Source organism: Marmota marmota, unplaced genomic scaffold (genome assembly GCF_001458135.2).
Source record: "Marmota marmota marmota unplaced genomic scaffold, marMar, whole genome shotgun sequence".
Classification (NCBI taxonomy): domain Eukaryota; kingdom Metazoa; phylum Chordata; class Mammalia; order Rodentia; family Sciuridae; genus Marmota; species Marmota marmota.
Window position 1 is genome coordinate 3,775,856 of NW_026000240.1, and position 15,632 is coordinate 3,791,487.

Genomic DNA, 15,632 nt, shown 5'->3' on the forward strand with positions numbered 1-15,632 from the left:
ACATTCCTATAATTCCATCTACTCAGGTGCTCAAGACAGGAGAATTGCAAGTTTGAGACCAGCACCAGAAATTTAGTCCTATCTCAAGATAAACAGGGCTGGGCTGGGGTTGTAGCTCAGTGGTAGTGCTTGCCTAGCAAGTGTGAGGCACTGGGTTTGATCCTCAGCACCACATAAAAATGTTTGGAGCATGATATTCCATATATANAGAGACAGATATATATATATATATATATATATATATATATAAAAGCTGGAGATGTAGTTCTGTGGTAGAGCACTACTGGGTTCAATCCCTGGTACTGAGGAGAAATAAAGCAATCCAGCCCTGGCTAGAGAAGGGGGCTTCCCCATTTGTGGTTGCCCAACAAACACTAGTCTTAATAAGCTCATTCTCAAGCTTGCCTTTATTATAATATCACTGCAGCGATTACAAGTCATTCAGTACATTCAGTATTTCCTAAAGCCCCTGCAAAGCAAGCACTCCCACCATAGGTCCATGGAAAATTCAAGCAGTAGGAAAGGCTGCTGATCATTTCAAGCCAGTGAATTTCAGCAACTCGCATATCTTCAGCACTTTCACATAAATGTATCTGAGGCATTTAAACAGCAAGCCTATTCAAGTAAGCTTCCCAGGCAGCTTTTCTGTACATCTCAGCTGCTTCTAGGCGATTAGCTGCTGAAAGTATGCCTCGGCCTACAATGATGACATCAGAACCCCGTTTGCCAACAACTTCTTGTGGACTGTTGTATTGTTGGCCAAGATGATCCCCTGTAGAAAAACAAAAATTACTATTTAACATAATACAAAACCCAGGAAACCTGCCATGACTCCTTTGAAACAGTTATCTAACCAACTTGAAATAAAAATGTTTTTCCATTTCCCTTGTGCCGAGCAAATGGGTAATACAGGAGGAGAACACACTCAATGAATTGGCTAAAGACCTCTACAGTGGAGACAGATGCCCACCAACTCCTTTTCAATGTAAGTCCAAAGCATATAATCATTAAGGAAAAAAAAGCAAATCTCCTATGTTGACAAGAAAAGTTCAACAACAGAAAACTTATAATAAAACTTGGCCTCCCAGGAGAAGATGACCTTACTAGTCCTCTCAGAATCACTGTGCTATACTACTGGCAAAGTCCCCCAGGGCACCTAACCTGACCACCACAAAGTACATGACTCTTTCTCCTACCATCCTAGCAAGTGCTCACAGACTACACAGACCCTCATCCTCAACGATCGATTTGTTCTTTTTTACATTCTGCTGGTTATAGAAGCATTCTGTTAAATGACATATGGAACTTTAAATATCCCTAAAAGCTTAGGTCCTGACTGTACTAGCTAGTCAAAGACTTGCTGCAGCTCACAAACAATCTAGCAGCTAACAGTACCTACTCTATGCCAAGACACAATGTCAAACATTTTATATGTCATCTCTATGATGATTCTCCACAACCTTATGATATTAGTACCGTTATTCCCATTTTACCAAACAAGACCAAAAAATGAAGTAGCTTGTCCAATGTGTGTTAACAGAAGGGCCAGGATCCCAAGTGTTCAGCACAAATATAGAGTTTAAGAAATATCAAGAATTGTTAAATACTAAAGCAACTATTTTGAAGCCTTAGGTAAGCAAGCCATTGTATTGTGCTAGGCCCATGCTATGACAAATGAAGATCATATAGGAAACCTCTGATGATCTTTTAATCTATTAATTTAAATTCTCTTGAGTCTTTTCTCCCTAACCTATAATATTTTCTTTAAATAAAAAGGCAGCTCCTTTTTCATAAGATGGCTATATTAACTATCTAAAACAGCTCCATGGATATCTACTGGTCCTAATAATTCAGGGTTTGAAAATAAAACTAAGGTTTACAAATCTTAAAACACTAATTTTTTCATATGTCTACACAGCATGTTGTCCATTCCTTCAATATCTGCACAGTGCTTGGGGAAATGTAATCTTCAGAACAAGCTCTCATTCTCCGGAGCTTCTGACCTATGAGTATTCCAAACATGTTAGATCCTAACTGTAACCAAGAAACACTACGAAGCTGTAAAAGGAATGTAGTACTCCAGGTATGCAGATGTAAGTAGCCACACATATATACTATACCCTCCAAATTCTCATGCAAGCATGAGTCCAGCCAAATTATGCCAATTATGTGGCTCCCTCTGGAGAGGGAAGCTGGACAGGGGGAAGGATGGATAAGTAAGAATGGCTAGCAATAAAATCCACTTTGTACAGGTGTCTTTTTGAACTTTGTTTTTACCAATGCAAAGTCAGAGCTGTTAGGGTGACAGATCCACTGTGGGGTGATAAGCATATTGTTTCTATTTTACCTTTTAATTTTGTTGTACTGGGGGTTGAAAGCAGGGGCATTCTACCAAAGCTATATCCCTAGCACTTTTTACTTTGTTTTGAGACAGGGTCTCACCAAGTTGTACAGGCTGACCCTGAACTTGTGAACCTCCTGTTTCAAGCTCTGGAATCACTGGTATTACAGGTATGTACCACATCACCCAGGAGTGTTTTTCAGACTGCTGAAAAGTGTCAAGTTCAAGTAAGTCTGGGAAACGTGTCAATCCCCACTGGAAACAACAGACACTGGAACATCAAAGGCTGTGCAAGTCCTCTAACAAAGAAACAGATATTTAATTTTGTTTAGCCTTGGGCTTTCCAAACTTCCTTGAGTACAAAATCTCTCTTTTGGCAGCTTATTCAGAACATCCATTGATACATTAGTTGAACATCAACTGACACATTACTAACCTAATGTATCAGTTTTTTGGGTGCATTTCAAGTAGCTTTTTAAATTTTTATCCTAAAATTAGACTGCTCTATTCATTATTGTTCTAGACTAAGAAGAGTTCTCTAGCAACTTTTTAACAGTTTTATTTTACATAATATGGGTAAAACAGCTTTTTTGGAAGGGCCATGACCAGTGAACAAACTTACCTCCTGCTTCTAATTGAACTCCTGGAGTCAAATGAAGAAATTCTGGTTTCATGCTTACGCGGGAGCCAGAAATGAAACCAATCACAAATTCACAATGCTCCTCAGCCATTCTAACCTAAGTGGATCGTAAGAGCCATATTACAAGAAAATAGTTAATCACATAAAACTTAACGAAAGTAGACAAATCCATATTAACTAGTTTGAAACTTGCCATAGAATAGATGCCTTTTCTCATTTCATGTTATACACACATAAACTCATTCTATCTGAAACAGGTCATCTTATATGTGAACCACGATTATGATATATATTTGCTTCATTAAGTCCCTGAGGTGACCCTTTCCAAACCCTTTCCCCAATTAACCATACTTGTAAACATCAAAAATCCTATACCATGTGCATCTCAAATGAAGATGCTACATAATTACTCAGTTGTTTGGGTTTTTTGGTGCTGGGGATTGAGCACAGGACCATGCATAACATTTTACCAAGGAGCCATAACTCCCAAACCCTTACTTATTTATAATAATGCTTAATGAACCACCTACTTCCAAAAAAGATTTGAGATACTTCCCATCATTTAAAAACAGCTACATTTAAGAGCTAAAGAAATCTTACTTCCACTGCTTTCCTCCTCCTCCTAGCATCTGCTATTAAATGGCTTCCCCTTTTCCGTGCTATTTCCTCACATATACAGAATGTGGCTTTCTCTTCTCTGAGACTCACAATGTTCCACTCTTGCCACTAGCTACGTTCAACAACAAACAAGTGATGTTTTGTCCTTGAGAGAAATGCACTCTCCCATAATACCAGTATTAGCACTAACTCTTGAACCCTCTGTTATTTGGGAAATCGATTTTAGTTCATTCATGGTTGGGCTTAAAATATAACTCTAGGTCCATATATATTCTTAACAGCTCCATGTAGTCTTTGAAATATGGAAAAATATAAATTTCCATGGCACATTTTAAGCAATATTCCTTAATATATTGTAAAATGATTTGCCCACAATTCTAGTGTCTATCCATCTATAAATTTTACCTAAATATAAATGTGAAGAGAAACTTTGACTAAGGTGTTTTAATATTTCCCTTGGAGTACAATCTGAAGTACCCTTAAGTGTCTACCACAATATATAAAATGCTATAATATACTCTCAAGGAATTCTATCCAACTGATGTTAAAATACTATGACACTAACAATAGTGGAATTTGAGGGTAGGCAGGGGTTCCACAGATCCTAGATGAAGATATTTTTTTCTTGCTCCACAGAATGCAGTTTTAATAGCTCTGGCCATCTCTCACCCCAGGACCCAAACACTTACCGCAGCTTTAGTGTAGTTCCCAGTGGCCAGGGAGCCCGCAGAGCTCATTTCTGCAACGAGCAGGCATCCCCGATGTAAAGGCACGCCCACTTCTTGTAAGCCTTTTACAACTCCTGAGCCTGGTACCACGTGGGCATTTACTAGATCTGCCCAGGAAGCTATTTTAAAAACACCACCTAAGAAGAGGGAAAAACATATGCCAAACAAGAACCTCTAACCTTTTGCCCAACTGACCAGCCAATGTGAAATAAACTCCGTACTACTAACATGTTAATGAAGAGTCCCAATGTCAAGAATTTTAATGAATATCAGTAGACTTGTGGTTCCATTTGTGAAAAATGTATTTGTCCACCCAGTAGCAACAGATCAGAGAAAAAATTCTTGAAAATTCTGTACTTGGTTTATAAAGAACACTGGCAGGCCAATTTTTTATTTTGGCTTTTGCAGGCTGAAGCTTGGGATCCCAATAAAGCTCATGCACTCAGAAAGGGACTCCAGTAAAGATAGGCATTTACTGAGGTCAAGGATAGTGACATATTGAAATTTCTCTTTAAGATGACAAATTTTCACCCTGGAGCAATCTCAGCAACTTTACTATCTTTTAATGCTTGTAACATTGTCCCTTAGTTCTCCTTAGCTATTCAAATTTCAATAGGCAACCACATAACTTTCAAAAGCTAACAGTTAAAAACTGATTTTAAAAAACTACATGCAAAATTGAAGGGTGTGACACTCTTCAGTCAGATAAACTAATACACTAAGTAATGTGACAAAGGTAGGACCTCATCTCTAAGTGAAGACCTTCACAGTTCTATTCTAAAGGAATAGTTTAGGAGATATATATATATGCATTAGTTTAAGAAAAAAAGAACTCACTTTCAAGATGCCTATGAGTATTAAATAATGTGACCAAAGTATCTGTTATAAGGCTAAGTGAAAAAAGCATTAGATACATACAGATCACATCTTTGTAAAAACAGATTATGTGCACAGAACAGGTAACAGAACGTAAGCATTTTTTCCAACCAAAACATGCACTACTGAGTCCTATTTGACATTAAAAAATAAAAAAATGTATACCAATAGACATACTGCTCTTTGTTTTTTATATTTGGCAAAAATGACAGCAGAAAATTGCAGCCTATAACTCTTGCATCGTTCTTTTGATATCAGCAATCTCATTTTCATTAGAATTACCCCTGCAGGGTCTTCAGTGCAAGACTTTAAATAATGTTAACCACCTAAGATTTGCAGGAGCCAGAAAATGAACGCATTCTACACTCTAGGTCAGAGTGATTGGTTTAGGGCAGGCAGTTAGTTTGCTTACCTGAGAAAGAAGTCAACAGAGAAGAAAAGCAGAGCTGAGAGATGCAGAAAACAATTTCACAGAAGACATCACCTGAACTCCTGGATCCAACCACACTTGACAGCCTGCTCTATGTTTAGACTTTCAGTGACGTGAGTCAATACCTTTCCTTTTTTCCTGTAGCCAGTTTAAGCTGAATTTCTGTCTCTTGCAGATTCCTGAATAATACACTTACCTTCATACTGCTTTTTTACTGTGTTTCCTATATCTGCAAATTTCCGGTCTTCAAATATTAAAAACTCATGTTGTTCTGCCAGAGTGGTCAACTCTTTCATCACATCCAGAGTGAAATCACTCAAAATATCTACATGAGTCTTGAGCATGCAGATGCTGGGACCTAAAGCATCTGCTAGCTCCAACAGTTCTCCAGCCTCTGAAACATCAGCAGACAGACACAGATTGGTCTCCTTCTTTTGCATAAGCCTGAAAAGCTTTGATGCAACGGGGTGGACTGTGGGCAGCTCTGCACGCACACCGAAGCTGAGTTCTTTGGGTGCATTTTTTACAGGAGAGAGGGAACCATTCTGAGAAGCTGACACACAAACATTCTCTTGAATGAATTTCTTCACTCTCTCAACCATCTCAGCATCAATTTTTTTCTGCTGCTCAAGAATCTCCAGCGTTTCGGACAATGTACACACTGAGTGCAGACGGATCCCGTGTTCCCGCAACTTATCTCTGCCTCCCTGCTCACGGTCCAACAGCACTATAGCATCTGTGACCTTCAAACCTTCCTTCTGAAGAACCTCAACTGTTTCCAAAACACTAGCTCCACTGGTGACAACATCTTCGATGATTAGACAAGTTTCTCCTGGATTAATAGCTCCCTCTACAAGACGCTTAGTACCTAGAAAACAAAAAATTCTGTTGACTCAATTTTAGAATGATATATTTCAGTCATTTCAAGATGTCTTATGGTATAAATCTGGTATGTATTTATGAAGGGGTGGATGATCTAAATCTTATTTTCTCATCAGTTACCTTATTTCTGGTGACTCTTCAATGTATCTCTGTATCCCAAAATTGTCAGCTACAGAATGTTTACATAAAACTAGCAAATTATTTTGCAACGTAAAACTTATTGTTTTATGATCAAATTTTCAAATGATTTCTTTTTTTTTTTTAATTTTAATATTTATTTTTTAGTTTTCGGCGGACACAACATCTTTGTTTGTATGTGGTGCTGAGGATCGAACCCGGGCCGCACGCATGCCAGGTGAGTGTGCTACCGCTTGAGCCACATCCCCAGCCCTCAAATATGATTTCTTAAAGCAAGGTCACCTCAATTAAGCAGTTCTGAAACAACAATCCAGTATCAGCAATGAAATCATTCTTTATCCACTGAAACTTTTACAAGTTCATGACTCAAAACTAGTCAAATAATTGCTTCCCCCCACCCCCTCTTGCAGTACTGAGGGTTCTGCAGTACTGAGGATTGAACCCAGTGATAGTTTACTGCTGAGATATATCCCCAACCCTTTTTTATTTCAAGACAGGGTCTCACTAAGTTGTCCAGGATGGTCTCAATCTTGGGATCCTCCTGCCTCAGCCTCCTGAGTCATTGGGATTATAGGCATGACAACACACCCAGTAGGCTTTTTGAAAACATAAATTCAGAAGGAAAATATTCTGTAACGCTTTAGACCCATTACCAAAGTAGATTTAGTCACATTGCATTATTTTCTCCCTCAAAGCCCTGACAAAACTATTTTCAGATAATGTTTAACTCAAACTTGTGGACATTATAGGCTCAATTTTTATCTTTTGAAACAAACAGAACAGGTAGGCATTTTGCCCAGTTTAAGCTTTGCAACAAATACTATCTTTAACCTTTCCCCTTTTCTCTTAATTCCTTTCCTCCTCTTGCAGAATTGGCAGATTTAACTGAATCAGCTTAGACTAATATACAAGACAGTACTATAGGTATGTTAATAAATGAATGAGTTCATTCTAGAAACATTTAAGATATTTAAGGACTGGGGATGTAGTTCAGTGGTAAAGCACTTGTCTAACATGCATGAGGCCCTGGGTTCAAGCCTTAGCACTGATCAACAGAACTACCACTGTGCCTTTAAGTAGCAAAATTCAACTAAATATTTTTTATAATGACAATTTCAAGCAAAAGTATACAAAGTAATAAAACACCCACAAATACAGAAATTCACTCCTTAAAACATGGTGAATCTAGGGGCTGGAGTTGTGGCTCAGCATGTGAGGTGCTAAGTTCGATCCTCAGCACCACATAAAAATAAAAGTATTATGTTCCACTACAACTAAAAAAAAAAGGATGAATCTTATTTCATCAATATCCTCACTCCTTCCCCCTCAACTTTTAGAAGCAAATTCCCGACACATGATTTATCATAAAATTTTTTTTCAGAATAGATCTAGAAAACATCTCTTTAAAAAACATTATTACATCAACATAAAACAATAACAAAGCCCATTGGGCCTGGTGGCACACATTTATAATCCCAGCTACTTGGGAGGCTGAGGCAGGAGAATCAAGTTTGACACCTGCTTGGGCAATTTAGTAAATCCCCATCTCAAAACGGTCTCTCAGTAGGAGAGCACTTCTGGGTTCAATCCCCAACACTGCAACAAAACAAACCATTAATTCCTTAATATCATTAAATAGTTTCAACATTCTTAGATTGAGTTTTCAGATTTAAAAAAAACCTGATAACCTACTGCAAAGGACCCACAAAAAAATCTCCCCATGGGGTATTAATATAGCTTTGTGAGAGTAATCTTACTCATGCAGTTTAAATATCTCAAATATACTGGAAAAGCACATGCTTTCAGAATATTCTGAGAGGAAAGGGTCAATATAAATGTTGGGATTTCATGGATAGAATACCCAAAAAAGCAGTTTTTTCATTGCCTAATAACACAAAGCGCGCACACACAAAAAACTCCAATGAAAAAACAATTGTTTTTCCAAATCACTTTAGCCCTTGACTCTAAATTACACAAGTGATAACAATTTAAAGAACCTCTGAAGAATATTTAACACAACTCTTCATCAGTACACAAGAAAAAATTCAAACAGGTTACATATTAACACTTATGGTACTTTAATTTTACCATAGTCCTTTGCTTCTTTCCTTCTAATAAGCATCGGAATTTGATTGGTTGAACAGATAACTGTAGCCAGAGGCAAGGCTGTGTAAGGTACTCCACACACAGTGTCAAAACTGATCCCTGCATTTTGAGCAGTTTGAAATAAAATATCTGCAACCTGCAAGAAAATGAACACATAAACTACTTGTTATCATTACTATTTAAAATGGTGTGTGAATCATGTAACAACATAAAGACAGAAATAACCCAGTGGAGGTGAGTGTCAAACCCAATGGAGGCAGAGAGACGGAATAAATGCCTTTTTATTAAATCCTAGGATACATATATCTAAGTCCATATGGATCATTCAAAACCAGACAAACAATAGGCTTTCTAAAGTTATAAACTCAGAAGGGAAAACATTCATTTAGACGCATTACTAAAATCTTAAATCCTGGGATACAAGCATGAACACCAGAATGAACCTACTGGACTCGGGCTCCACTTTGAGGGCAACATGAGTATATTGGGGAAGGTCATGGTGTTGAACACCAAATATAAGGATGGTCCCCAGAGTTCCAAATTTCTTTTAGTAATCCATTATGATTTGAGTATTGAAACCTACCACTTGCCAGTTGTATTTTCTGAAGGAAGCCTTCAAATACAAAGTTTCACAAATACAGAGCCTACTGTGTAAAATATATTTTATGATCTTTTCTCACATAATCACATTTTAATATTAGAATGCATACTCCCAACCCCATGCTATCCATTAGAAAAGAAAAGCAATCAGAGTTCCTGTGAAGACTAGACTAAAGACTAGAGGTCTTTAAAATATTTTACACCTATACTTCTAAATGTTTTCATATCTATGAATACTTTTAAGGTGCAAAGGATGGTAATTTCTGGTATTAAAAATATTAATATAGCCTAAAACTATTATATTACTGTTTTAATGAATATACTTGGAATCCAAATGCTGTCGGTGATTTGCTATCTGCTATTTCCATTACAACAGGCCTGCTCAACAACCTGGTTTTGATCCTCACCACCTCAAAACCAAACAAACAAAAAGAATAATAAAAAGCAAAAACTCTAGACTATGAAAGTTGGAAAATATATATGTATTTTTCAAACTCACATTCTCACTCCATTGTGTCCACAGAATTTTATTCCAATATATTTCTGCTTGAATAGCTTTTACTGATTCTTCTACCATATTTCTCTAAATGTATGTAAACTGAAAAGTATGTACATTGGAATTTAAAATTGTAAATTTAAAAAACTTCCCATGATCACAAGTCTCTAAGTGTTAGAGACATTAACAGTTAACAGAATAGTTACATTAACTATGCAGGCAGTTAATTAAAGCACCTGGCAAATGCTGATAGAATTATAAAACCATCATTTTAGAAACACATTTCTTATATAAATGATACCCTTCCCCTCCAATTAGTTTAAGGTCACTAAGGTCCACACAAAATGGTGTTTAACTACCATTTTGTGTAGTTAAACATTATTTATTACTAGGAAGTTCAAGGTCAGCATAAATTTTGCTTTTAGGAAGTGTAATTACGGAAAAGCCATATTTACATAAATAAGCAGTTGTGAAAAGAAAATTTTTTTGTTATACAGCCAGGTCTCAAAGTTTTGAACTCCTCCTCAATCAACTACCAAGTCTCTCCCCCTCACACACACATACACACCACCATGTAGCATCAAAAAATAATTTTGTCATCAACCAATGACTTTTTAAAATAAACCAAATTTTCATTAGAAAATTCTTACTAATTCACTTTCTCTACTGATGAGATACACTATAGCAAAATTCTGCATCTTATCATGATTCTGAATGTTGAGATTCTGGATGATTAGCAGTCCATCCACCTCCACTGGTGCTTCAGTTCTTTTTACAATAACTACAAAAGTGGATGCCCAAGGAACATAAACCTTAAGTGCGTGGAAAGAATTTATGGAACTTATATGGTAGCCACTGGTCACATGTGACTATTTCAGTCTTAAAATTCAGAAAGCTCAATGTCCCTATGTGGTTAGTAGCAACTCTTTTGGATAGTATATTTAGACCCTTCTCCTCAAATTATGGTCTGTAGATTCAGCTGCTAGCGGCTACAAATACAAAACCTCAAGGTACTACAGCAGAGCTACCGAGCCCAATCCTGAGTTGTAACAAAATTCCCAGGTGATTCAAACGGTGATTTGCTATCTGCCATATATATATATATATATATAAAGTCTGAGAAGCACCGTGCTAAAAACAGCTAACGTGTACAAAGTTTACCCTGATACTGACTAAAAGACCCAGCCTTCTGATGCCTACCTCTGTCCTTAATTTCTGCCACACAATACAAAATTGAATTTGCCCTTCCAAGCAAGAGCCCTTCCAAATACGTAACCAGCTACTCAATTTTCGGCCCACTCGTCTTTTTGTTTCTTTAAATCTAACTTTCTGGGGGCTAAATACACAGAACTCATTAGCGGACTTGAGCCCAAAGTGCGTTTTCCCACTCCCGCAAAGCACGGGTCGAAGGTGGTTGGCTAAGAACAGGCTACTAAGGTCCTAAAGAGCCCAACAACCTCTGTGCCTCTCAAGTCTACTCCCCCAGGCGACAGAGGGTGGGCTTGCCTGCTCTTCTGCTCTCACCCACAGCCCAACTCGTGTCACCCTCTCTTCACTTCCTGGTCCCCTTTCCCGCCACCCTGAGCAGTCCTTCCCCTTCGGGCTGGCACCTGACTTAGAAGACGAGGTCGAGATACGATGCCCCGCAGATCTATGTAGACGGGGGAAGAAAGCCCGCTCTTCAACACGAAGTTCCCAAACTTGAAAGCCTGCACGTCGTACAGACTGGCCACCAACGGCCCCAAAGGAGTGCCAGGAGCCGCCATGTTGTAGCGCTTTCACTTTGCTCCAAAACGCTGAGGCGCGCTTTTAGTCCCTGGCGCCCCGGTGACGTCACCGAGAAACCCCGCCTCTTCCGCCGCCCTTTCCGGCCCACTGCGCAAGGTTGGAACGGAGTCAGCGAGTTTCACGCTAGGGTGTGCGTGGGCAGGGGGTCAGTGGGTGGCTAGGGCTTAAAGCCCCGAACATCTAGATTGACTCTAGGATCATGAAGCCCAGCCTCTCTCAAGAAAAGTTTCTGTGAATCCTGTCCGTTTTTTATAGCTCAGCTTCCTCTTGATTAGTTATTTTGATTATCTCCATGTTTAGCCTAGCATGCCTCTACTCTCCCCGTCCCCCGGTGTTTCTTCCAGTAGAAGTTCTGGAAGACGAGGATCATTTTCTCCTATTAACGTCACAGCATATGGCACTCGAGAGTTCCATAGCAGTTTGCATATAAGAATATAAAGTCCTTAGCAGGTAGATAATTGTTCATTACCTTCTCTGCAGCACTCTGAGAACTGGAGGAAGAGGCGCTGTTTATTTTTGTTAGAGTTATCTAAAGTGTTAGCACACGAGATGAGGAAGGAGAGTTAAAAGAAGATTGAGTTGATCAGTATTAGGGTTATCAGAGGATAATGTTGCTAGCCGATCTGAAAACCCAAGCAATTATTTGGTTTACAAGAAAATCCTTTAAAGTAGAGAAGTCTTCCATTAGGTGTAGAAGGCAACACTTTATCCTAGATTAAGGAAAATCGTCCTTGAAACCATAGGACCTGTGATCCTGATTCACTAATTGGACTCTGGTTTCCTTTCTATATTCTCTATGTCTGTTTGCTCTGAAGAGATTGTGAAAAGCCCATGCTGCTGGTCTGCTGGTGCAAGCTTGTAATCCCAGGGATTCCGGAGGCTGAAGCAGGAGGATTGAACGTTGGAGGATAGCCTCAGCAATTTAGGGATGCTCTAAGCAATTTAGTGAGACCCTGTCTCAAAATTTAAAAATAAAAAGGGCTGGAGATGTGGCTTGGTGGCAAAGCACCCCTAGGTTCAATCCCCAGTATCAAAAAAATAAAATAAATAAAAAGCCCATGCTTTGGATAGTTATTTCTCATTACAGATAAATGCAATAAAAGTTTGATGAAACAGAAGACAGCAAATGAATTCCTACATGAGTAGAATTTGTCTCCAAATGTTAAAATATTTTTGTTGTTATTGACAAAGTAAGACTAATCAAAACACTTCAATCTCTTATTAAACTCTAGCAGGATAACAGTGTAGTATTACCGTGGCCTCATTTGCACCTGGGTGGCACCTGCAGGCTTTCAAAACCAATCATGTCTGCAAGTCTACACCCAGATTCCTGAAGTCCACTCCAGGATGCATAAACGTGTGAGATATAACAGCCTAAATGGCCTGCCAATTTGCAAAACAGGAAACATCAGAATGACTTTGACAGCACACCTGAGGCTTCTTTGGCATTTTTGGATAGCAAATGCCTTAGAATACTTCTCTAGGACATAAAAGCGTCTTTCTAAAAGCTGGGCAAAAAGTGCTATAATAATACTGTGAGGGCTGGGGTTGTGGTTCAGTGATAGAGCGCTCACATAGCACAGGTGAGATGCTGGATTCAATACTCAGCACCACATAAAGATAAATAAAGGTATTGGGTCCAACTACAACTAAAAAAAGTATTTAAAAAATAACAATAATACTGTGATTTTTCAGCTTGTCAAGGGCTTTCAAATGTTTGGGGAAAGAAAAATTACTTTTCTTTGAACAGAGGTTTTAATTAGGAGGTAAAAAAGACCACCAGAAATAGTATCTTTAGTATAGTATATTTATAGGAATGCATAACATGTGAGATGTACATCTGAAGTTTCATCCATAACTTATAACATTTACTGTAGTAATAATAACAAGACAGCAGGTCATCACTTTACAACATTACACATGAGTGATTTTGACTTACAAATAAAATATTTACAACCTACCTTTACAAAACGACGTTGTGTGCATACAAAATGAACAACTGCAGAAAATTTTAAAAATAATTAAACAACCAAAAACCCAGAAGATACACTTAAGGCAGACCAGCAAGACACTGAAATAATTAAGGCTGTGGAATTCTTCTGCACCTTGAAAATATAGAGCTATTTATCAATACTGTGGAGTGATTTAAACTCAATTGTTACAAGCCTGATGGAAGTATGTACTTATATGTATATGCGTAATGATCCCTATGGGGAAACCTGTCCACTTATGGATAAGGCCCTTTATCTGAATGGCCAGAGAAGCCCACTGCAAATTCTCAAAAGATTTGGGGGGGAAGGGATCACTCAAAACCAAAAGGTGCCAATGCAGTTTGCAAACCCACTAATAATAATTCAACTATAAAGATACATCTGACTCCAGGGAAACAGAATAGACTGAATGATGGTCCCACTGTTTCACACTTTGTTACTTTGGCTTTGTGGACTTCAAAAGACAGCAAATGAATTCCTACATGAGTAGAATTTGTCTCCACGAATTAGCCCTCGTGGTTTTGAATGGCCCTAAATGGTGTTCCAATAGAAGAACTGACCCACCTGGGCTGTCTGCAAATGGATAGATTTCTGCATATGAGCAATAACATATACATACATATAATACACTATATACATGTACAGATGTACATATATCTATATTTTCCAACAGTTTGCATTTTAATCACTGTTCTCTGAATAGGATCTCATTCTCAAGAGTATGATTAAGAGTCTTCATATTTGTCCTACTACGAGTTTTACTCACCTTCCCCATAGAATAGGCTGAAGTTTGGCAGAAACAGAAGTAAAAGCACCAGGGTTAAAAAAACAAAAACAAAAACAAAAATAGAGATGATAGATATGGCTTAAGTTAGTAAGAGAAGATGTATACTTTGTTCATTTCAAATTCATAGCCATAGTTTTTGAGGTCACGGTAACAGTCTCCATAATACTCCAAAATGTGGTTTCAGTTCTTGATGAAAAGTACTGATGGAACTCCTATGCTGGTTATCCCCTGGCTAGCAAATTCACTTGGTTAAATTAAAACAGTTGACATTTCAAGAATTGCTATTTGCACTTTTCCAACACACCTCCTGTTCTCAGCTAACCTTACTATCTGAAACAAGTTAACTGACTAAATTGTTGTTTTCATCATTTTAATAAAAACTAAATCCAACAACATTTTAGAATTTCTCAAACAGGTTGATGGGAAAACATAATACCCTGTGAGAATTAACTTCAGATTTTCTATAAGTATATCTTAAAGATGAAACATAGTCTTAGAGCGTTTTATTTCTCTCCTCTAACTTCTATATATAATGAAAATGAGGAAGAAATGCCTTTCATTAAAAACATGGCCTTATGATTTTCTATATTCTACTATATCTGTATAGATTTTCCATGTAAGTAATATTTCAAATGAAAAATATCTAGTGCTATTGACAAATTTCAGCCCTTTTTACCCCTCTAGAATTAATGAAACATTTGTGAGCCTTATTGTTTTTAGAAAATAAATATTAACCAAGCAGCTTCCTTTTTCTTGATGGAGCACGTGTGAGTTCTGTCTTCCCTCAGCCTACCCTGGGTCTAATCATTCTTTCCCAAAGAGCCCTACATTTTAAATAGCAAAGAAATATCATGATGCAATTTTACAAATAAATTCATTGAAAGTTCATACGATGTGATTGCCAAACCCAGACTCCAAAGGGATGCTACCCAGAAGAGAAAGGAATAAGGTCTACATTCCCAAAAAACTCATCCAGTACAATTCATGGGCTACCCAGAATAAGGATGTGGTGAGTTTGCACTTTTGCCCTACTAAGAGACCCTTTCAGTTCAAAATATTTCCTCCTCTATCAAATGCATGGGACAAATTTTTAGTTAATGCACAGAAATAACCACCATTTCATTTACATCATATTTGCTCCCTTGTATTTTCACAAAACTGAATTTCCATGCTCTTCTACATAGACAAGAAAGAGTAATGACTAACTCACA

At 37.9% G+C, this 15,632-nt stretch overlaps 1 protein-coding gene across 1 annotated transcript; it reads right to left on the bottom strand.

Moving 5' to 3' along the window:
* Positions 1 to 389: 389 nt before the first annotated feature.
* Positions 390 to 11,666, bottom strand: Umps (uridine monophosphate synthetase). The gene is made up of 6 exons (XM_015486855.2): positions 11,466 to 11,666; positions 8,742 to 8,895; positions 5,830 to 6,501; positions 4,289 to 4,464; positions 2,964 to 3,078; positions 390 to 772 (listed from the first exon to the last, which is right to left on the bottom strand). Exons 1-6 carry the CDS (start codon positions 11,619 to 11,621, stop codon positions 603 to 605), a joined length of 1,443 nt encoding a protein of 480 aa, XP_015342341.1. The 5' UTR covers positions 11,622 to 11,666; the 3' UTR covers positions 390 to 602.
* Between the last annotated feature and the right edge of the window lie 3,966 nt (positions 11,667 to 15,632).